The sequence below is a fragment of the Chrysochloris asiatica genome, unplaced genomic scaffold, assembly GCF_000296735.1.
Source record: "Chrysochloris asiatica unplaced genomic scaffold, ChrAsi1.0 scaffold00213, whole genome shotgun sequence".
Classification (NCBI taxonomy): Eukaryota; Metazoa; Chordata; class Mammalia; order Afrosoricida; family Chrysochloridae; genus Chrysochloris; species Chrysochloris asiatica.
In genome coordinates this window covers 2,885,466-2,900,445 of record NW_006408731.1, presented here as the reverse complement: position 1 = coordinate 2,900,445, position 14,980 = coordinate 2,885,466, and the positions used below count along the sequence as shown (strand labels likewise).

General features: G+C 41.5%; 1 protein-coding gene across 1 annotated transcript; it reads left to right on the top strand.

Moving 5' to 3' along the window:
* Positions 1–4,470: 4,470 nt before the first annotated feature.
* On the top strand, positions 4,471–6,027 carry ABT1 (activator of basal transcription 1). The gene is made up of 3 exons (XM_006872778.1): positions 4,471–4,717; positions 5,295–5,500; positions 5,647–6,027. Exons 1-3 carry the CDS (start codon positions 4,471–4,473, stop codon positions 6,025–6,027), a joined length of 834 nt encoding a protein of 277 aa, XP_006872840.1.
* The last annotated feature ends 8,953 nt before the right edge of the window (positions 6,028–14,980 follow it).

Here is a 14,980-nt window from a genome sequence, read left to right as displayed (position 1 = left end):
GGGAAGTATTGCTCAGCAGCAAGAAGAGCAGATTGATACTCCTCAAACTCTTTCCGGTCGCCTTGCAGAAAACTAGTTGTTGTTGTTGTTGTTAAGTGCCGTCGAGTCGGTTCCGACCCATAGCGACCCTGTAGAGGGTTTCCGAGGGTGTAAATCTTTACGGGAGTAGAAAGCCTCATCTTTCTCCCGCGGAAAAATAGTGGAGTAAACTAAACATGATTCCACTGAGCGGCTGGCTGCATATTAGAGAGAAAAGCTGGAGGCGCTTTAAGGGCGCCCCCTGGTGGGTGCATTCTCGGTCTACTAGAAGGGGCGGAGGCGAATCCCTATAGGATTGTCTCCAGGATTGTTTCCGGGATCGCAAAAGGAAAACAGTAGTTTGGGATCTTAAGGGAAACCTGTGAAGACAGAACTGGGGAGAGGACTGAATAAGCTGGTCGCCATATGTGCATCTGACAACATTTGTATTTGCAACATAAATACAAATATGAATAATGTGTCAATACAAACTTAAAACAGACGACAGGTAAATTTTCATAATGAAATAAATTTCACACAATATTTTAGACATCTTATTCACAAAACCAAGTTTAAAATTTAAACTAGAAGTTCAAAACAAATTTTCAAAAATAAATGCTTCATAAATTTGTGAAGTAAAATTAAACTACTTTTCCAAAACTTAAATAAAATATCCAAAACTCTAAATTAAAATTTGAAAACTCTAAATTAATCAAAAATTTTAAATGTAAACTTTGGTAACCTTTAAAAGATGAGTAACCCTATAAGAGTAGAATGACCCCCCCACTGGGTTTCCTATGCAAAAACATTATGCAAATGCATGTGTGGATCATAATAAATTATGGATAACGTTTAAGCTCATGTGGAATCTGTACATAAACCAAGAGACAGTAGTTTGAATAAAATAAGGGAATACTGATTGCTTTATCAGTAAAGGTGTGCATCAGGGTTTACCTTTTCACCATACATATTCAATCTATATGAAGAAGAAGCTGGGCTATATGAAGAACGTTGGTGTCAGAATTGGAGGAAGACTTATTAACCTCCTGCCATATGGAGACAGAAGGAGCCCACCACCACCATATGGAGATGCAGTCCTGGTGTGGTGCTGTGCATTAATGGGATGGACTGCAAAGTCGGTATGGTTCAAGTTCACCAGTCGCTCCTCAAAACCCCTATACAAGGTGGCACTTAACAACAACAACAGCATATGGAGATGACACAACCTTGCTTGCTGATAGTGAAGAGAACTTGAAGTATTTACTGATGAAGATCAAAGATACAAAAGAGGAATGCTAGTTTTAGAATATTTTTAATAACTACTTATGATTTACCTATTTGCTTTGTTTAAGTAGTCAGTGGGTGAATTGTGGGATGTATATGGCCCTGCAATGGAGAAGTGAAAACATCTGGCCTTTACAAACAAACCTTCCTGATCACAGTATGCCACTTCATTGACTCAGACTACATTGAAAACTGCCCACAGGAAGGTACAGTTAAGACCTTTCAGAGATGTTAAGTGAACCTGCTTTTCTTTGGTCCACCTGTCAGACAGGTTAGGCTGTGGCTAGTGTTTTGTTTGTATTCTGAAAGTCAGGAGATGGCTATCAGAGAGGGGAAGTAAGAGGGTCACAGACATAACTGAAATACAAAGTGTGTGGTTATGTGCCTAGTGGCTGGTGGCTGTGTGCCATGGAGTCGGTTCCCCCGACTCATAGCGACCCTGTACAGGGTTTCCAAGGCTGTAAATCTTTACAGGAGCAGAACACCTCCTCTTTCTCCCACGGAGCAGTTGGTAGTTTCGAACTGCTGACCTTGAGGTTCGCAGACCAATTCATAACCACTAGAGAGGGATGGAAGTCCTTGAGAGAGGAGGTGAAGGGTGGAGGGAGGCAGAGAAGTGCCAGCAGTGGACCAGGCCAGACAGACTGTTCCAGCACTGGCAGAATGTGATAAGGAGTGTTCTGTGTAGCCTGTGCCCAAGTCCTTGTATTCTGCAGGATTGGCATAGCGCACAGGAGATGAGCAGAAAGGGGAAAGGATGAGTGCTGGCGATGGAGCTGGTGCTTGTGGCTGCTGAAGAAGTGGCTCAGCACATTTGAGAGTCCGCAGGCCAGAAGGACCAAAGGACCAGAAAGGGCTGCTCATTTGGGGGACAAGGGGCTCAAGCTCAACATGGTGCGTACTAGGTGAGTGGAACCCTCAGGCCACTACAGTGAAGCAAAGAAAGACTGTGTATGCCACTTGTCATCAGTCTGCTATATGGGTCAGGTTTAGGTGCTTCCTTTGTTTACTCTCAGATGTGGAAAACCTGTGCCCTGCCAGTCACATGTGACCCATACATTTGACCATATTTTTGTGCTTTAGTAAGAAGCTCTGGTAGCGTAGTAGTTATGAATTGGGCTGTGAATCACAAGGTCAGCAGTTCGAAACTACCAGCCGCTCCGCAGGAGAAAGATGTGTTCTGCTCCTGTAAAGATTAACAGCCTTGGAAACCCACCCACTCCACACCAAACACCACCAACTCTTTCACTTAGTATGAATGGAAATGCATGCCCTTATTTTTATTATCACCCCTAGTGTGGCACTTCAGGTTAATGCACTGGATTGCAAAGTCATTTGAACTACAAGATCAGCGGTTCGAGCTCACCAGCCGCTCCTAGGAAACCCTATACAGGGTCACTATGGTTCAGAACTGACTCTACAGCACTTAACAACAAGAAGGCAATTTCAATTTGTACAGTGTGTTTCTACATAAAGCTTGCTTAGAGCTCAGTTTTACCCAGTCTGTAAAGATTGTTGTTGTTAAGTGCCATTGAGTCGGTTCCAACCCATAGCAACCCTGTTCTGAGGAACAGCTGGTGAGCTTGAACCGTAACCTTGAGGTTCAAATGGATGGCACATTCTTCTTCATATAATCCAGTTTTTTGTATTATTTCCTCAGCAAACAGATTGAGTAAGTAAGGTGAAAGGATACCACCTGGTGCACACCTTTCTTGATTTTAAACCATCCAGTATCCCCTTCTTCTGTTTGAATGGCTGCTTCTTAGTCCATGTACAGGTTCCTCATCAGCACAAGTAAGTGTTCTAGAGTACCATTTTTAACAATGTTATCCATAGTTTGTCAAGATCCACACAGTTTAGAGCCAAATGAGGTTACAAATTGGGCTGCGAACCGCAAGGTCAGCAGTTCGAAAGTACCAGCTGTCCCGCGGGAGAAAGATGAGGCTTTCTGCTCCTGTAAAGATTTACAGCCTCGGAAACCCTGTACAGGGACACTATGTGTCAGAACCAACTCCACGGCACATAACAACAACAATATTTATGGTATTCTCTGCTTTCAGCGAAGACCCATCTGATGTCAGCAATAATATCCCTAGTTCTATGATTTTCAGTAGTTCCCTTTTGATGCAGCCATTTAAAAATGATCTTCAGAAAAATTTTACTTGAATGTGATTTTAGTGATATTGTTCAATGATTTCCACATTGTTTTGGGTTGCCTCTCTTTGGAATGAACACAAATGTGGATCTCTTCCAATTGGTTGGCCATAGATGAGTGCTCCAGTGTTCCATAAATTTGTTGAAAGATTACAATTTGCATTCTCACGATTCCTGGAGCCTCGTTTTTTGCCAATACTTTCAGTGCATCTTGGATTTCTTTTGATTCTTGATCATATGGTACCTGTTGAAATGGTTGGACATCGACCAGTTTTTGGTTTAGTGATTCTGTATATTCCTTCCATCTTCTTTTGATGGTTTCTGCATCTTTCAGTATTTTGCCTATTGTTAACTTCCGTCGAGTCAGTCCTGACTCATGACGACCCTGTATAGGGTTTCTAAGGAGTGGCTGGTGAGTTTTAACTGCCAACCTTGCGGTCCAAACGGACATTTGAATTATCCTGCAATGCCACACCAGAATCTTTCAATATTGCAAGTCAAGGCTTAAATTTTTCCTTCAGTTCTTTCAGCTTGAGAAATGCTGGGTGTTTCCTTTTGGTGTTCTATCTCCGGGTCTTTGCACACTTCAGTAAACCTTTGACTAGCATCCAAGATCTAAACCATGGCGCTACCAGGTCTCCTAAGAATATATGGAAACACCTCCGATAATTGTTCCTAAATTCAGTCTTTCTGCGCTTCACCAAGGCTTTGTTAGGGTTATTTTTTTTACCAGGGGATCACTCTCTCCCGGTCCTGCCTCTCCAGCCCAGGAATAAAGTTGGCCATCGCGAGACTTTGATCTATCCTCCTAGCCCCCTGAATCTTGCAGCTGACCAGCAATTCCACTTCGGCTCTCCCCACACTGCCTTCTTTGGACTCACCTGCATTGCTCTATCTAGACCCGGTATTTGTCATTACGCCCCCTGGCTCCGCCCCTCCTTACGCGGCGTCGCTCTCGTTGAGCGTATGAATGCGCGGCGCTTTACGACTGTCGCATTTCATGTGTCAGCCGGCATGGAGGTAGAAGACTCAGAGAAGGAAGTGGCGGAGGAAGAGCCGCTGGAAGGGGGAGCTCAAGAATCAGAGCCGAAGGAGGAGCAGGAAGAGCTGGAAGAAGAGCAGGAGGAGCTCAGCAGTAAAAAACGGGTAGTGCCTGGAATTGTGTATTTGGGTCACATCCCGCCGCGCTTCCGGCCTTTGCATGTACGCAACCTGCTCAGCGCCTACGGTGAGGTCGGTCGTGTCTTTTTCCAGCCAGAGGGTAAGTGATGAGCCCCAGACGGGCGGGGAGGAGGCGAAATGGCCCCTAGTACGCATGCGCCTCCTGTTACTGCGACAGAGTCCTGGATGATAAATTTGTAGAGCGCATGTCTTTAGTTGCCTAGGGTATCGCGGGAGTATTAGATGTACTACGTCACGGATTGGTAGTACAAGGGTTCGAATTTGATCTCCGCCCACTCCATTTTCACGGCGTCCTTTTACTGGTTTTCAAAAATGGATAAATTCTTGAGTAAAAATCTTTTTAGTGGCTTTTTAATGAAACTGAACACACATAGGCTTGTTATCAGGGTCCAGACTAAGAATAAGCCACTTAACTTCCCAGGCACAATTTGGGATTGGGGACATGTTGCGTTTTTAAATTAGTGTTAATGGTAGGCTTGATTAAGGAGGTGACATGTGAGCAAAGGATTGTTACACTTGGGGAAGGGATGCACCTCAGAGTATGCCTCCTGGCAAGACGGTCAGGTGGGACCCTGATCCGTGGGTTTAGAGAACAGTTAGGCCCGTGGGAGGTGTGAACTGATTTTGTTGACCTCGGCTCTTTTCTTGGAGCACAGATGGGTTCGTGCGGCGTAAGAAAAAGAAGGCTGCAGCTGCGGCCACTGGAGAGAAAAAGCGGTCCAAATACAGCAAGGACTACACCGAGGGCTGGGTGGAGTTCCGGGACAAGCGTGTAGCCAAGCGCGTGGCGGCCAGTCTGCACAACACGCCCATGGGCGCCCGTAGGCGCAGTCCCTTTCGCTATGATCTATGGAACCTCAAGGTGAGCAGACAAGCTTGTAGCAGTATCCGTCATCTACTTGCCTCTCTGTCCCCAATTGTAGACACCCCCGTAGCCTCTTGTTGACCCTGCCTGCTTTCAGTTTCTCCAGCGCTGACCACCACTCTGATCTGTTTCTCTGCCCACAGTACCTGCATCGTTTCACCTGGTCCCACCTCAGTGAACACCTGGCCTTTGAGCGCCAGGTGCGCCGACAGCGCCTGAGGGCCGAGGTTGCCCAGGCCAAGCGTGAGACTGACTTCTATCTTCAAAGTGTGGAGCGGGGAAAGCGTTTCTTAGCTGCAGATGGGGATCCCGCCCGCCCCAATGGCTCCTGGACCTTTGCCCAGCGCCCCACCGAGCAGGAGTTGAGGGCCCGGAAGGCATCCCGGCCAGGTGGTCGTGAACGGGCTCGTCTAGCTAATGCCCAGGACCAAGCACGCTCCAACCGAGGGCTCCTTGCGAGGATCTTTGGAGCTCCACAGCCCTCAGAAGGCACAGAGGGACTCTCAGTGCCCAGGGACTCCTGAGGGACAGGGCCATCCCCTCTGACTTTGGCCACACCCTGCGTCTTTCCTACTTCATACTGGAGTGCTAATGACTACCTAGGCATGCATTTTATTGTGTTTCTCAGACCCAGAGTCTCTGGTAAGGGTCTAAACGTGAAAGTTGTGTGTAAATCTCCCTACTCTCCCACTCATTGCATGCCTGGCTATGGCACCTGGTTCAAGAGATAAAGTAAAAGTGAACGGATGGGACACAAGTAGATGGAAGCCGAACACTCCCCTAAACCCTGAAACATACTGAGTACATCTTTTTCTATACATATATTTGGGAGGTGACCCAGTTCCCATAACCTCGACCTGTTTACGTTTTCTAAATAAAAAGAATTGTCCTACAACCCTCACCTGTGGTTGATAACAAGGAAAGTATTGGAGTCCTGATGTGGCACTTTGGACTAATGTGCTGGACCATAAGGTTGCTTTGAACCTCATGGTCTGTGGTTCAAACTCATCAGCCCCTCCTGGGAAACGCTATACAGCGTCACTATGCGTTGGAACCTACTTAACAACTGCATTGCTTGGTGGTAGTAGCCATTTTCATTCTCATTGGGAGTATAGGCTTTTCCCTGGGTCCAGATGGAGTCCTGGTGTGGAGCCTAGGATACGCACTCAATCACACAAGGTCAGATTTCAAACTCACCAGTTGCTCCTTGAAAACCCATACAGGGTCATTATGAATTGGAACCAACTCATTGGCCCTTAACAGCAATTGGGCAGGCAACTGGAAATCAGTGAGACAAAACTGGCATCTGCAACACTCATAATTTTACTTACTCCATCTCTTAACCTCAGAGACTAGAATCCTTTTAAACTTGATTTTTGTGTGTTACTGACAAATTGATTACCACTCATTGTGACCCCATGTGTACAGAACTCCATAGGGTTTTCATGGCTGTGAGTTTTAGATTCAGAAACAGATTGCTAGATCCATTTCCGAGGCATCTTTAAGTGAATTTGAACTGCCGAATTTCTACCAATAGTCAAGTACGTAACTGTTTTTGTCACCTAGGGAATCCCAAACCCATGTGACTCACTGTCTCAGAGCTCCTATTCACTGAAAGAGGGTCAGTGGAACTGCAGAAAGTCCCCATCATTCTAGAGTTTTCAGCAATTACTCACCTAGCAGGTAATGGCCCTGGAAAGCCACAGTAGATGGTGATAGCATATGGAGCAGTATGCGGGTGGGCAGATAGGATCCAAAGGCATCAGCTTGGGTAGAGTGATTAGGTCCCAAGATTGTACATAAGCATAATGAGGTCATCTAGGCAAATGTGGATGCTGTGAGCCCAGGTTACAGGCATGGTGAAGTTCAGCCCTACCTGAAACAATTCTAGACCAGTGACAGACAGCAGTTAACCGCTTGTCCAAGAATATACACAGTAATAGCTCATTCTCTAGCTGCCCTTTTGATCTGAAATGGCTGATTATTGTAAGGTGTGAGTACTTCCTTACTGTCATTGCTCTTTATAGACCTTTCTATTGTTTGGTTGAAAATGAAGCCATGAGTGAGTACAAGTTCATTTCCAAACCTGAAGGATAACTGAGGGCGGTAGTCTTGGGTGTTTGACCAGTCTCTATTCAGCCAGTAAGCCTGGCCATTTTTATGATTTTAAGTTTTGTTCCACACTATCCCACTCTATCCAGGACCTTTTTAATGTGATCCTTTTCAGAGCAGTTGGTAGTAGTAGTTAGGCATCATCTAGTTAACCATCGAAGAATGTTTCTTTTAGTGTGAAATCATTTTATTGATGTGGTCTCATACAATATTTGTCCTTTTGTGATTGACTACTTTCACTCAGCATGTCCTCCAGGTTCATCCATGTTTTGAGGTATTTCACATATCCAGATCCAGCACTATTTTTTAATGGGTAGTATTCCATTGTGTATGTGTGTGTACTAAAGTTTGTTTATCCATTCTTACTTTGATGGGCATTTAGGTTGTTTCCTGATTTTTGTCATTGCAAATAGTGCTGCAAAATACATGGGTATCTATATAGCTATTTGAGTCACGGCCCTTTTTTTTTTTTTTTTTTTTGCTAGGCAATAGTGGTAGCACAGTGGTTATGAGTCGAGCTGCTAACCTCAAAGTCAGCAGTTTGAAACTACCAGCCATCCTGCAGGAGAAAGATGAGACTTTCTGCTCCCATAAAGATTACAGCCTTGGAAACCCTATGCAGGGTTGCTATGAGTCGGAACTGACTCCATGGCACACCATCACCACCACCACCACAACCATAGTCCTGGTGTGGAGCTGCAGAATAATGCACTGGACTGCAAGGTCGCTTAAACTACAATGTCAGTAGTTCAAACACAGCAGTTGTTCCTCGGAAACCCTATACAGGGTCACTATGAGTTGAAACCAACTTGATGGCAATTAACAACAACAATATACCAATTAGAGGAATTGCTAAGTTATACGGTATTTGTATTTCCAACTCTTTGAGGAAATGCCATATTGTTTCCCCCAGTGGTTGTACCACTTTACAGTCCCACCAGAAGTGTATGAAAATTCCAGTCTCTCCACATCCTTGCCAGCATTTGTTGTTTTGTGTTTCTGAACTTTGATATTAATGCTAGAGTTAAGTGTTATCTCATTGTTTTGATTTACATTTCTATAGTGACTAATGATTATGAGCATTTTGTCATTGTTGGCTTCTTGAATGTCTTCTTTGGTGAAGTACCTGTTCATGTCCTCTGTCCATTATTTATCATTTTCTTTTTGAGTTGTTGAAGTTTTCTATAAATTTTAGAGATTAGTCCCTTGTCAGATATGTCCTTGCCCCAACTTTTTCAGTCTGTGGGTTCTTTTTACTCTTTTGGTGAAACCTTTTGATGCACATGTGTCTAATTTTTAGCAGGTCCCAATCAACTAGCTAGTCTTGCACTGTTTGTGTGTTTTCCACCATATTTGATGGTGTATTTATACCATGTATAAGAACCTCAAAGTTTAGCCTTATTTTTTCATTGGTTCTCTTTATACTTCTAAGCTTTACATTTAGGTCTTTGATTCATTGTGAGTTTGTTTTTGTATATAATGTGAGATACGGGTTTTGCTTCATTCTTCTGCAAATGGATGTCCAGTTTTGCTAACACCATTTGTCAGAAACTATCTTTTTCTCATTCAGTGTCAAAGATCAGCTGATCATAGGTGAATGGATTTACTACTGGGTTCTAAATTCTGTTCCAAAGATGTATGTGTCTTTTGTCGTACCAATGCCAGGTTGTTTTGACTACCGAGGCTGTATTTGAGATCTGGAAACGAGAGGTCTCCTACTTTGTTCTTCTTTAGTAATACTTTGTATGTCTAGGGTCTCCTTCCTTTCCATACAAAGTTGGTAATTAATTTTTCCTATCTCTTTAAAGAATGATGTTGGAATCTGGACTGGGATTGTATTATATCTATAGATGGCTTTGGGTAGTATTGACATTTTTACAATATTAAATCTACTTATCCATGAGAATTGTATATTCTTCCAGATATGTAGGTATCTTTTGGTTTCTTGAGTAGCATCTTTCTTTCTGTAACCAGCGCTGTTGGTCATTGAACCTTTTTACTGATAGTGTTCCAATACTGGCGCCTGCTTTTTTTTTTATTGCATTAACTTGATATAGTTTTTCCATCCTTTAATTGTGAGTCTATTTTTATGTTTGTGTGTATGTGTGTCTCATGTAGACAACATATTGGTGAGTTTCATTTTCTTATTCCTTCTGCTATTCCCTGCTCCTTGATTGGCACATTTAATCTATTTCATTCAGTATAATTACTGGTATATATGAATTTATTGCTGTCATTTTGCTGTGTTTTTTGTTTGTTGCTGCTGGTTTCTTTGGTCTACATAGTTTTCTGTGCTACATTCATTTTATTTGTGGATTATTGCTTTTTTGAAAAAATAATCTTTGCTGCTGTTGTTTTTTTGTTTACTAAAGCTATATGATTTCCCACTGTTTTTTGGGCAAAGTTTATTCATTTTCATTGAAATTACCTGGTAATCTATTAATTTATTCCTCAATTTAAAACAGTCTGTTTTATCTTGAAATCTACTTGACTTCCTCTCTATCTGGACATTCTGTAAATACACTACTTTCTCCTTTTATTTTGTAAATTGCCTTTGCTTACACATTGACATCTCTGATTACCAATTTTCAGTTTTGTCAGCTTCTTTTCCTTTGGATACTTTTGTATCTTAATTGACTTCTGGGTGATGTCATGCATGTTCGTATTTCCCATTAGGTTGGTCTGGCTTTTACAAATTATTTTAATTTCTGTTTATCTGAAAATGTCTTAATTTTGCTGTGTAGTTGAGTGATAATTTTGCTGCATATATAATTCTTGGTTGGAAAGTTTTTTCTTTCAGAGTTTTATACATATCATCCCATTTGCTTTGTTGCTTGCATGGTTTCTGCTGAAAAATCAGAGCTTAGTCTTACTGGTTCTCCTTTTACAGGTAACTTTTTGTTTTTCTTGAGCTGCTCTCAGGATTCTTTCCTTGTCTTTGGTTTTGGACAGTTTCATTATGATGTGTCTTGATGGTTTTCTTTGGGAGCTGGTCTATACTGCTTGGGGTTCATTCAACTTCTTGAATGTTTATCTTCTCATCTTTTATGATATCAGGGAATTTTCCCCCCTAAACCTCTTCAACAATGTTCTCTGTGCTATTTTTGGTCTCTTTCTGTTCTAAAATTTTGATCACATGTTAGTTATTCCTCTTAATAGTGTTCCACATAATTCCTAGGCTTTCTTCACTCCATCCCCTGCCAACTTTTTCCTGATTGTTCCTCTAGCTGCTTAGTACTGAGAAATTTGTTTTCAAACTCCCTAATGTTCTCTCTCTTTGATTCAGTTCTCCTCCTTTGAACTTATCTGTTTCTGAAATCTTAGTATTAAACTTCTGGATTTATAATTGCTGTTCTTGTATGGTCTCAAATTTTTCATTTATTTTGTCTGTTTGCTCTTGTAGTGTTTTCCTGAATTCTATAATTATTTTCTGTGTTTCCCTTGATTTTATCTGTAGCCTTCTCAATCTTTCTTTCAATCCATTGAAAATACCTAAATATCATTCCTTTGCATTCTTTTTCAGGTTTCTCCAATGCCATTTCTTCCTCATAAGAGTTTCTGGCTCTGTATTTTGTTTACTTGTTTGAGTTACTCTGTCTTATTTTTTCTATGGAGTGAAATTGTATATTGTCTCTGAGACATTGTAGTGATATTGTTTTTGTATCTACTTGATTATAGGCAGTCACCAACTATCTCGTAGTCGGGGTGATAGAGAGTATGAGTATGTGTTCAGTTCTCTGTTTGCTATTCATGTAGCACAGTTGAAGGCAGGTTTGGATGGTGTTTGCCACTGTCTGTTCATGATTAGGTAGTACAGGAGTGGGTAGTAGCCCTTGTGTAGTGGGTGTGGCTGCAGGAAGTATGGGTGTGACTGGGCTATGTGAGCATGGTTGCTGTCTCTTGTTACGTGGGACAAGAAAAAAAGAGAAAAGAACAATTAAAAAGAGAAAATGATGTTTAAAAAGGTGGGAGGAGGAAGGCAAACAACAGCAAGAAAAAATAATTAAGTATTCAAAAATAAAAAAGAAAAGGAAAATAAAAACAAGGGACGAGGAAAAGAGATTTTAAAAAATGAAAAATAAAACTACAATAAAAGTTGGGGAAGGGCAAAAGGAAAAGAGAAAAAGAAGAGAGAAGAACAAAGGAAAAAATTTAAGAGAAAAAGCATAAAGAAGAAAGGCGGGGGGAAAGAGAAACAGAAGAAATGAAATAAAAATGCAAGATACCAAAGAAAGGAAAAAAAGTGGGGAGTGGGCAGGATCCTAAAAAGAGAAAAATGTGGTGGGGGTGGGGGGGACAAGGCAACTGGAATTGATAGTTGCCCTCTTCCAGCCAATTAGCTCATGGGGTAGGGTTGTTGTTGTTAAGTGCTGTCAAGTTGGTTCCAACCCATAGTGATCCTGTATAGGGTTTCTAAGGAGCAGGTGGTGAGCTTGAACCTCTGACTTGTGGCTTAAACTGACTTTGCAGTCCAGCATATTAGCCCACATCACCATACCAGGAGGGGTGAAAGGATGGAGTGCTCAGTCCTAGATGGAGTTCTTGCCAGTTTAGATAGTGTCTGGGGTTAGGGCATCTGACCAGGAAGTAGTTCATACCAACTCAGAGTATGACTTATGTTAGGGTGCTTGTTCCCAGAAGGAACATTCAGACCCAGAGGGTAACTGGAGGCAGGGTGGGTGGGTATACATACATAGAGTTCTTGCCCATCCAGGGGCAGCCAGGGACAGGCCACCCCTGTCCCTGGACACTGTGTGTTTTGTTGGTGTGATATGCCGCCATACACAGGGGTGGCACACCCCTTGGACCTCAGGTGGAGCGAGGACATGGGGGGTGGGATGTCATGAGGTGCTGTGTTGGTGAGGATGGATGGGGTCTGGCCGTACTTCTGGTCACCAGGAGAGTATGGGGAACAAGGAGAGGGTTCCACCTTTCTGGTCACTAGCCACTGGTGTGGGCATCTATGTTGTCAGCATCTGTCCTGATTCAATACTGCTTGCAAAAGTTCAAGATAGTTGCACTATGCTAGGCCCGCTGGCAATTCACCTGTTCTGTCTGACCCTAATCCTGCTGCTTCTACTCAGCGTCTCCCTGTTGGTATTCAATCTATTTATTTTTTATTTTTCCTTTGAAGCTCAGGGTTCCAGGATTATCATCTGTGTCTTCTTCATTTAGTCTTTCTTGTCTTTGTTGTAGAGTGTCTTGGTAGGTGAGCTACCTAATCTGCTACCTTGCTGGAACCTCTTTATTTGATTTCTTCACTGCTGTTTCCATGGGCGTTGATTATTGATCCAAGTAAAATGAAGTCTTTGACAACTTCAGTCTTTTCTCCGTTTATCATGATGTTGCTTATTGGCCCAATTATGAGTATTTTTGTTAACTTTATGTTGAGAAATAAACCATACTGAAGATTGTAATCTTTATCAGTATGTACTTTGATCTTCATATTCAGCAAGCAAGGTGTGTCATCTGCATATCACAGGTTGTTGATGAAAATTTATTTCTCCACTCCAGATGTCATGTTCTTCTTCATATGATCCATCTTCTCAGGTTATATTTTCAGCATACAGATTGATTAAGTATGGTAAAAGGATACAACCCTTATACATATCTTTCCTGATTTTAAACCACACAAACTGACTCATGATCTATGACAGTTTCCACATGAGCACAATTAAGTGTTCTGGAATTCCCATTCTTCCCAATGTTACCCATAATTTGTTATGATCCACATAGCTGAATGCCTTTGCATAGTCAATATAACACAGGTAAACATCTTTCTGTATTATTTGCTTTCAGTCAAGATCTATTTGACATCAGCAACAACATCCTTCTTTACATGTTCTCTCTTCTGAATTTGGCTCAAATCTGCCAGTTCTGTTAACATACTACTGTAACCATTTTTAAATTATCTATAGCAAAACTGTACTTGTGTGTGATATTATTAATGCTTTTGTTTGATGATTTCTACATTCTGTTGGATCACCTTTCTTTGGAGTGGGCATAAATATGGATCTCTTTCAGTTGGTTGGCCTGTCTTTCAAATTTCTTGGTATAGATAAATAACTGCTTCCAGTGTTTCATCCATTTGTTGAAACATCTCAGTTGGTATTCTGTTAATCCTGAAGCTTTGTTTTGTTTTGTTTTTTAAACCTTTTATTGTGAATTGATTGAAGGTTTGAAGGTTTACAGACAAGATCATCAGTTTTACATTCAACAAATAATATATTTTGTTTCATCTTAATGATTGCAGTCCCCTCCATGGAACAACACTTATCCTGATTCCTCCCTGTGGCTCCTATTTTCATTCCAGTCACCTTCCCATCTCTCTGCACTTTTGCCCTTAGGTACATGTTGCTCCCTTGATTTCTGAATGATTGGTTATTCCATCATTCATAGAGAGCACACCTTAATACTGTTGTTCCCCTTATATACCTATCTGCTGCTTGACTGAAAGTTGGGTTTTGCCACTATTTTTAGACTCTCTTATTAGACATTATGAATTTTGTTTGTTTGCTTGCTTTTAAGTATCCAGTCCCAGTACAGATATTTTTCCCCAGTAAGATAAATTTGTTCTAGACTAAGATTTTCATTAGTTAAGATACTGGCAAAAATTTCCTTGTAATTTTCATCTACTTCATAATTAACATGGACTTTTTTTTTTACCACAAGTAAAAAAGTGGTTATCACCAGTAGTTCTTACTTAGGGACCATTTTGTCCCTCAGGAAACACTTGGCAATTTCTGGAAACATTTTTGTTTGTTATAACTGGGACAATGCTACTGGTATCTAGTGAGCAGAGACCAGGGATGCTGATTAAACACTATACAATACATAGAAGAGCCCACCGCAAGGAAAAATTATTTCAAAATGACAATAGGACCAAGTGTGCAAACATTGACTGGTAAGGTGTGGCTGCTAAAATCTCTAGACTCACAGGTTTATTTATACTATGTATAAGATTATATACATATTAGCTTCCAATTCACTTTCCATGGTTTATTTTAGTTTGTTTCCCTGACAAAACACTAGCAGTTTACCACATTGTTGTTGCATTTTTTCCATCAATACAAGTTAAAGATCTTGATTTTTCTCCTGCCTTATGCAGTGTTCTTCAATATTTCATGCCATCTCTGCTAACTTTCAACAAATTGCCTTTATGTTGCTATGTCATAACATGGTGGTGACTGCCATAAATATTTTTTCAGTGTAATGAAATTCTACATTCTATACTTTAACTGAATTTCCAGAGGTTCAAGCCGGATTCAGAAGAGGCTGTGGAATGAGGGATATCATTGCTGATGTCCGATGGATCTTGGGTGAAAGCAAAGAATATCAGAAAGATGTTTACCTGTGCTTTATTGA

What these genes read in the sequence shown, in the direction of transcription:
- ABT1 (XM_006872778.1), top strand. Translation starts at nt 4,471, where the DNA reads ATGGAGGTAGAAGACTCAGAGAAGGAAGTGGCGGAGGAAGAGCCGCTG. An exon ending in TGTCTTTTTCCAGCCAGAGG is followed by an intron (nt 4,718 to 5,294) that starts GTAAGTGATGAG and finishes CTTGGAGCACAG; the next exon opens with ATGGGTTCGTGCGGCGTAAG. An exon ending in ATGATCTATGGAACCTCAAG is followed by an intron (nt 5,501 to 5,646) that starts GTGAGCAGACAA and finishes CTCTGCCCACAG; the next exon opens with TACCTGCATCGTTTCACCTG.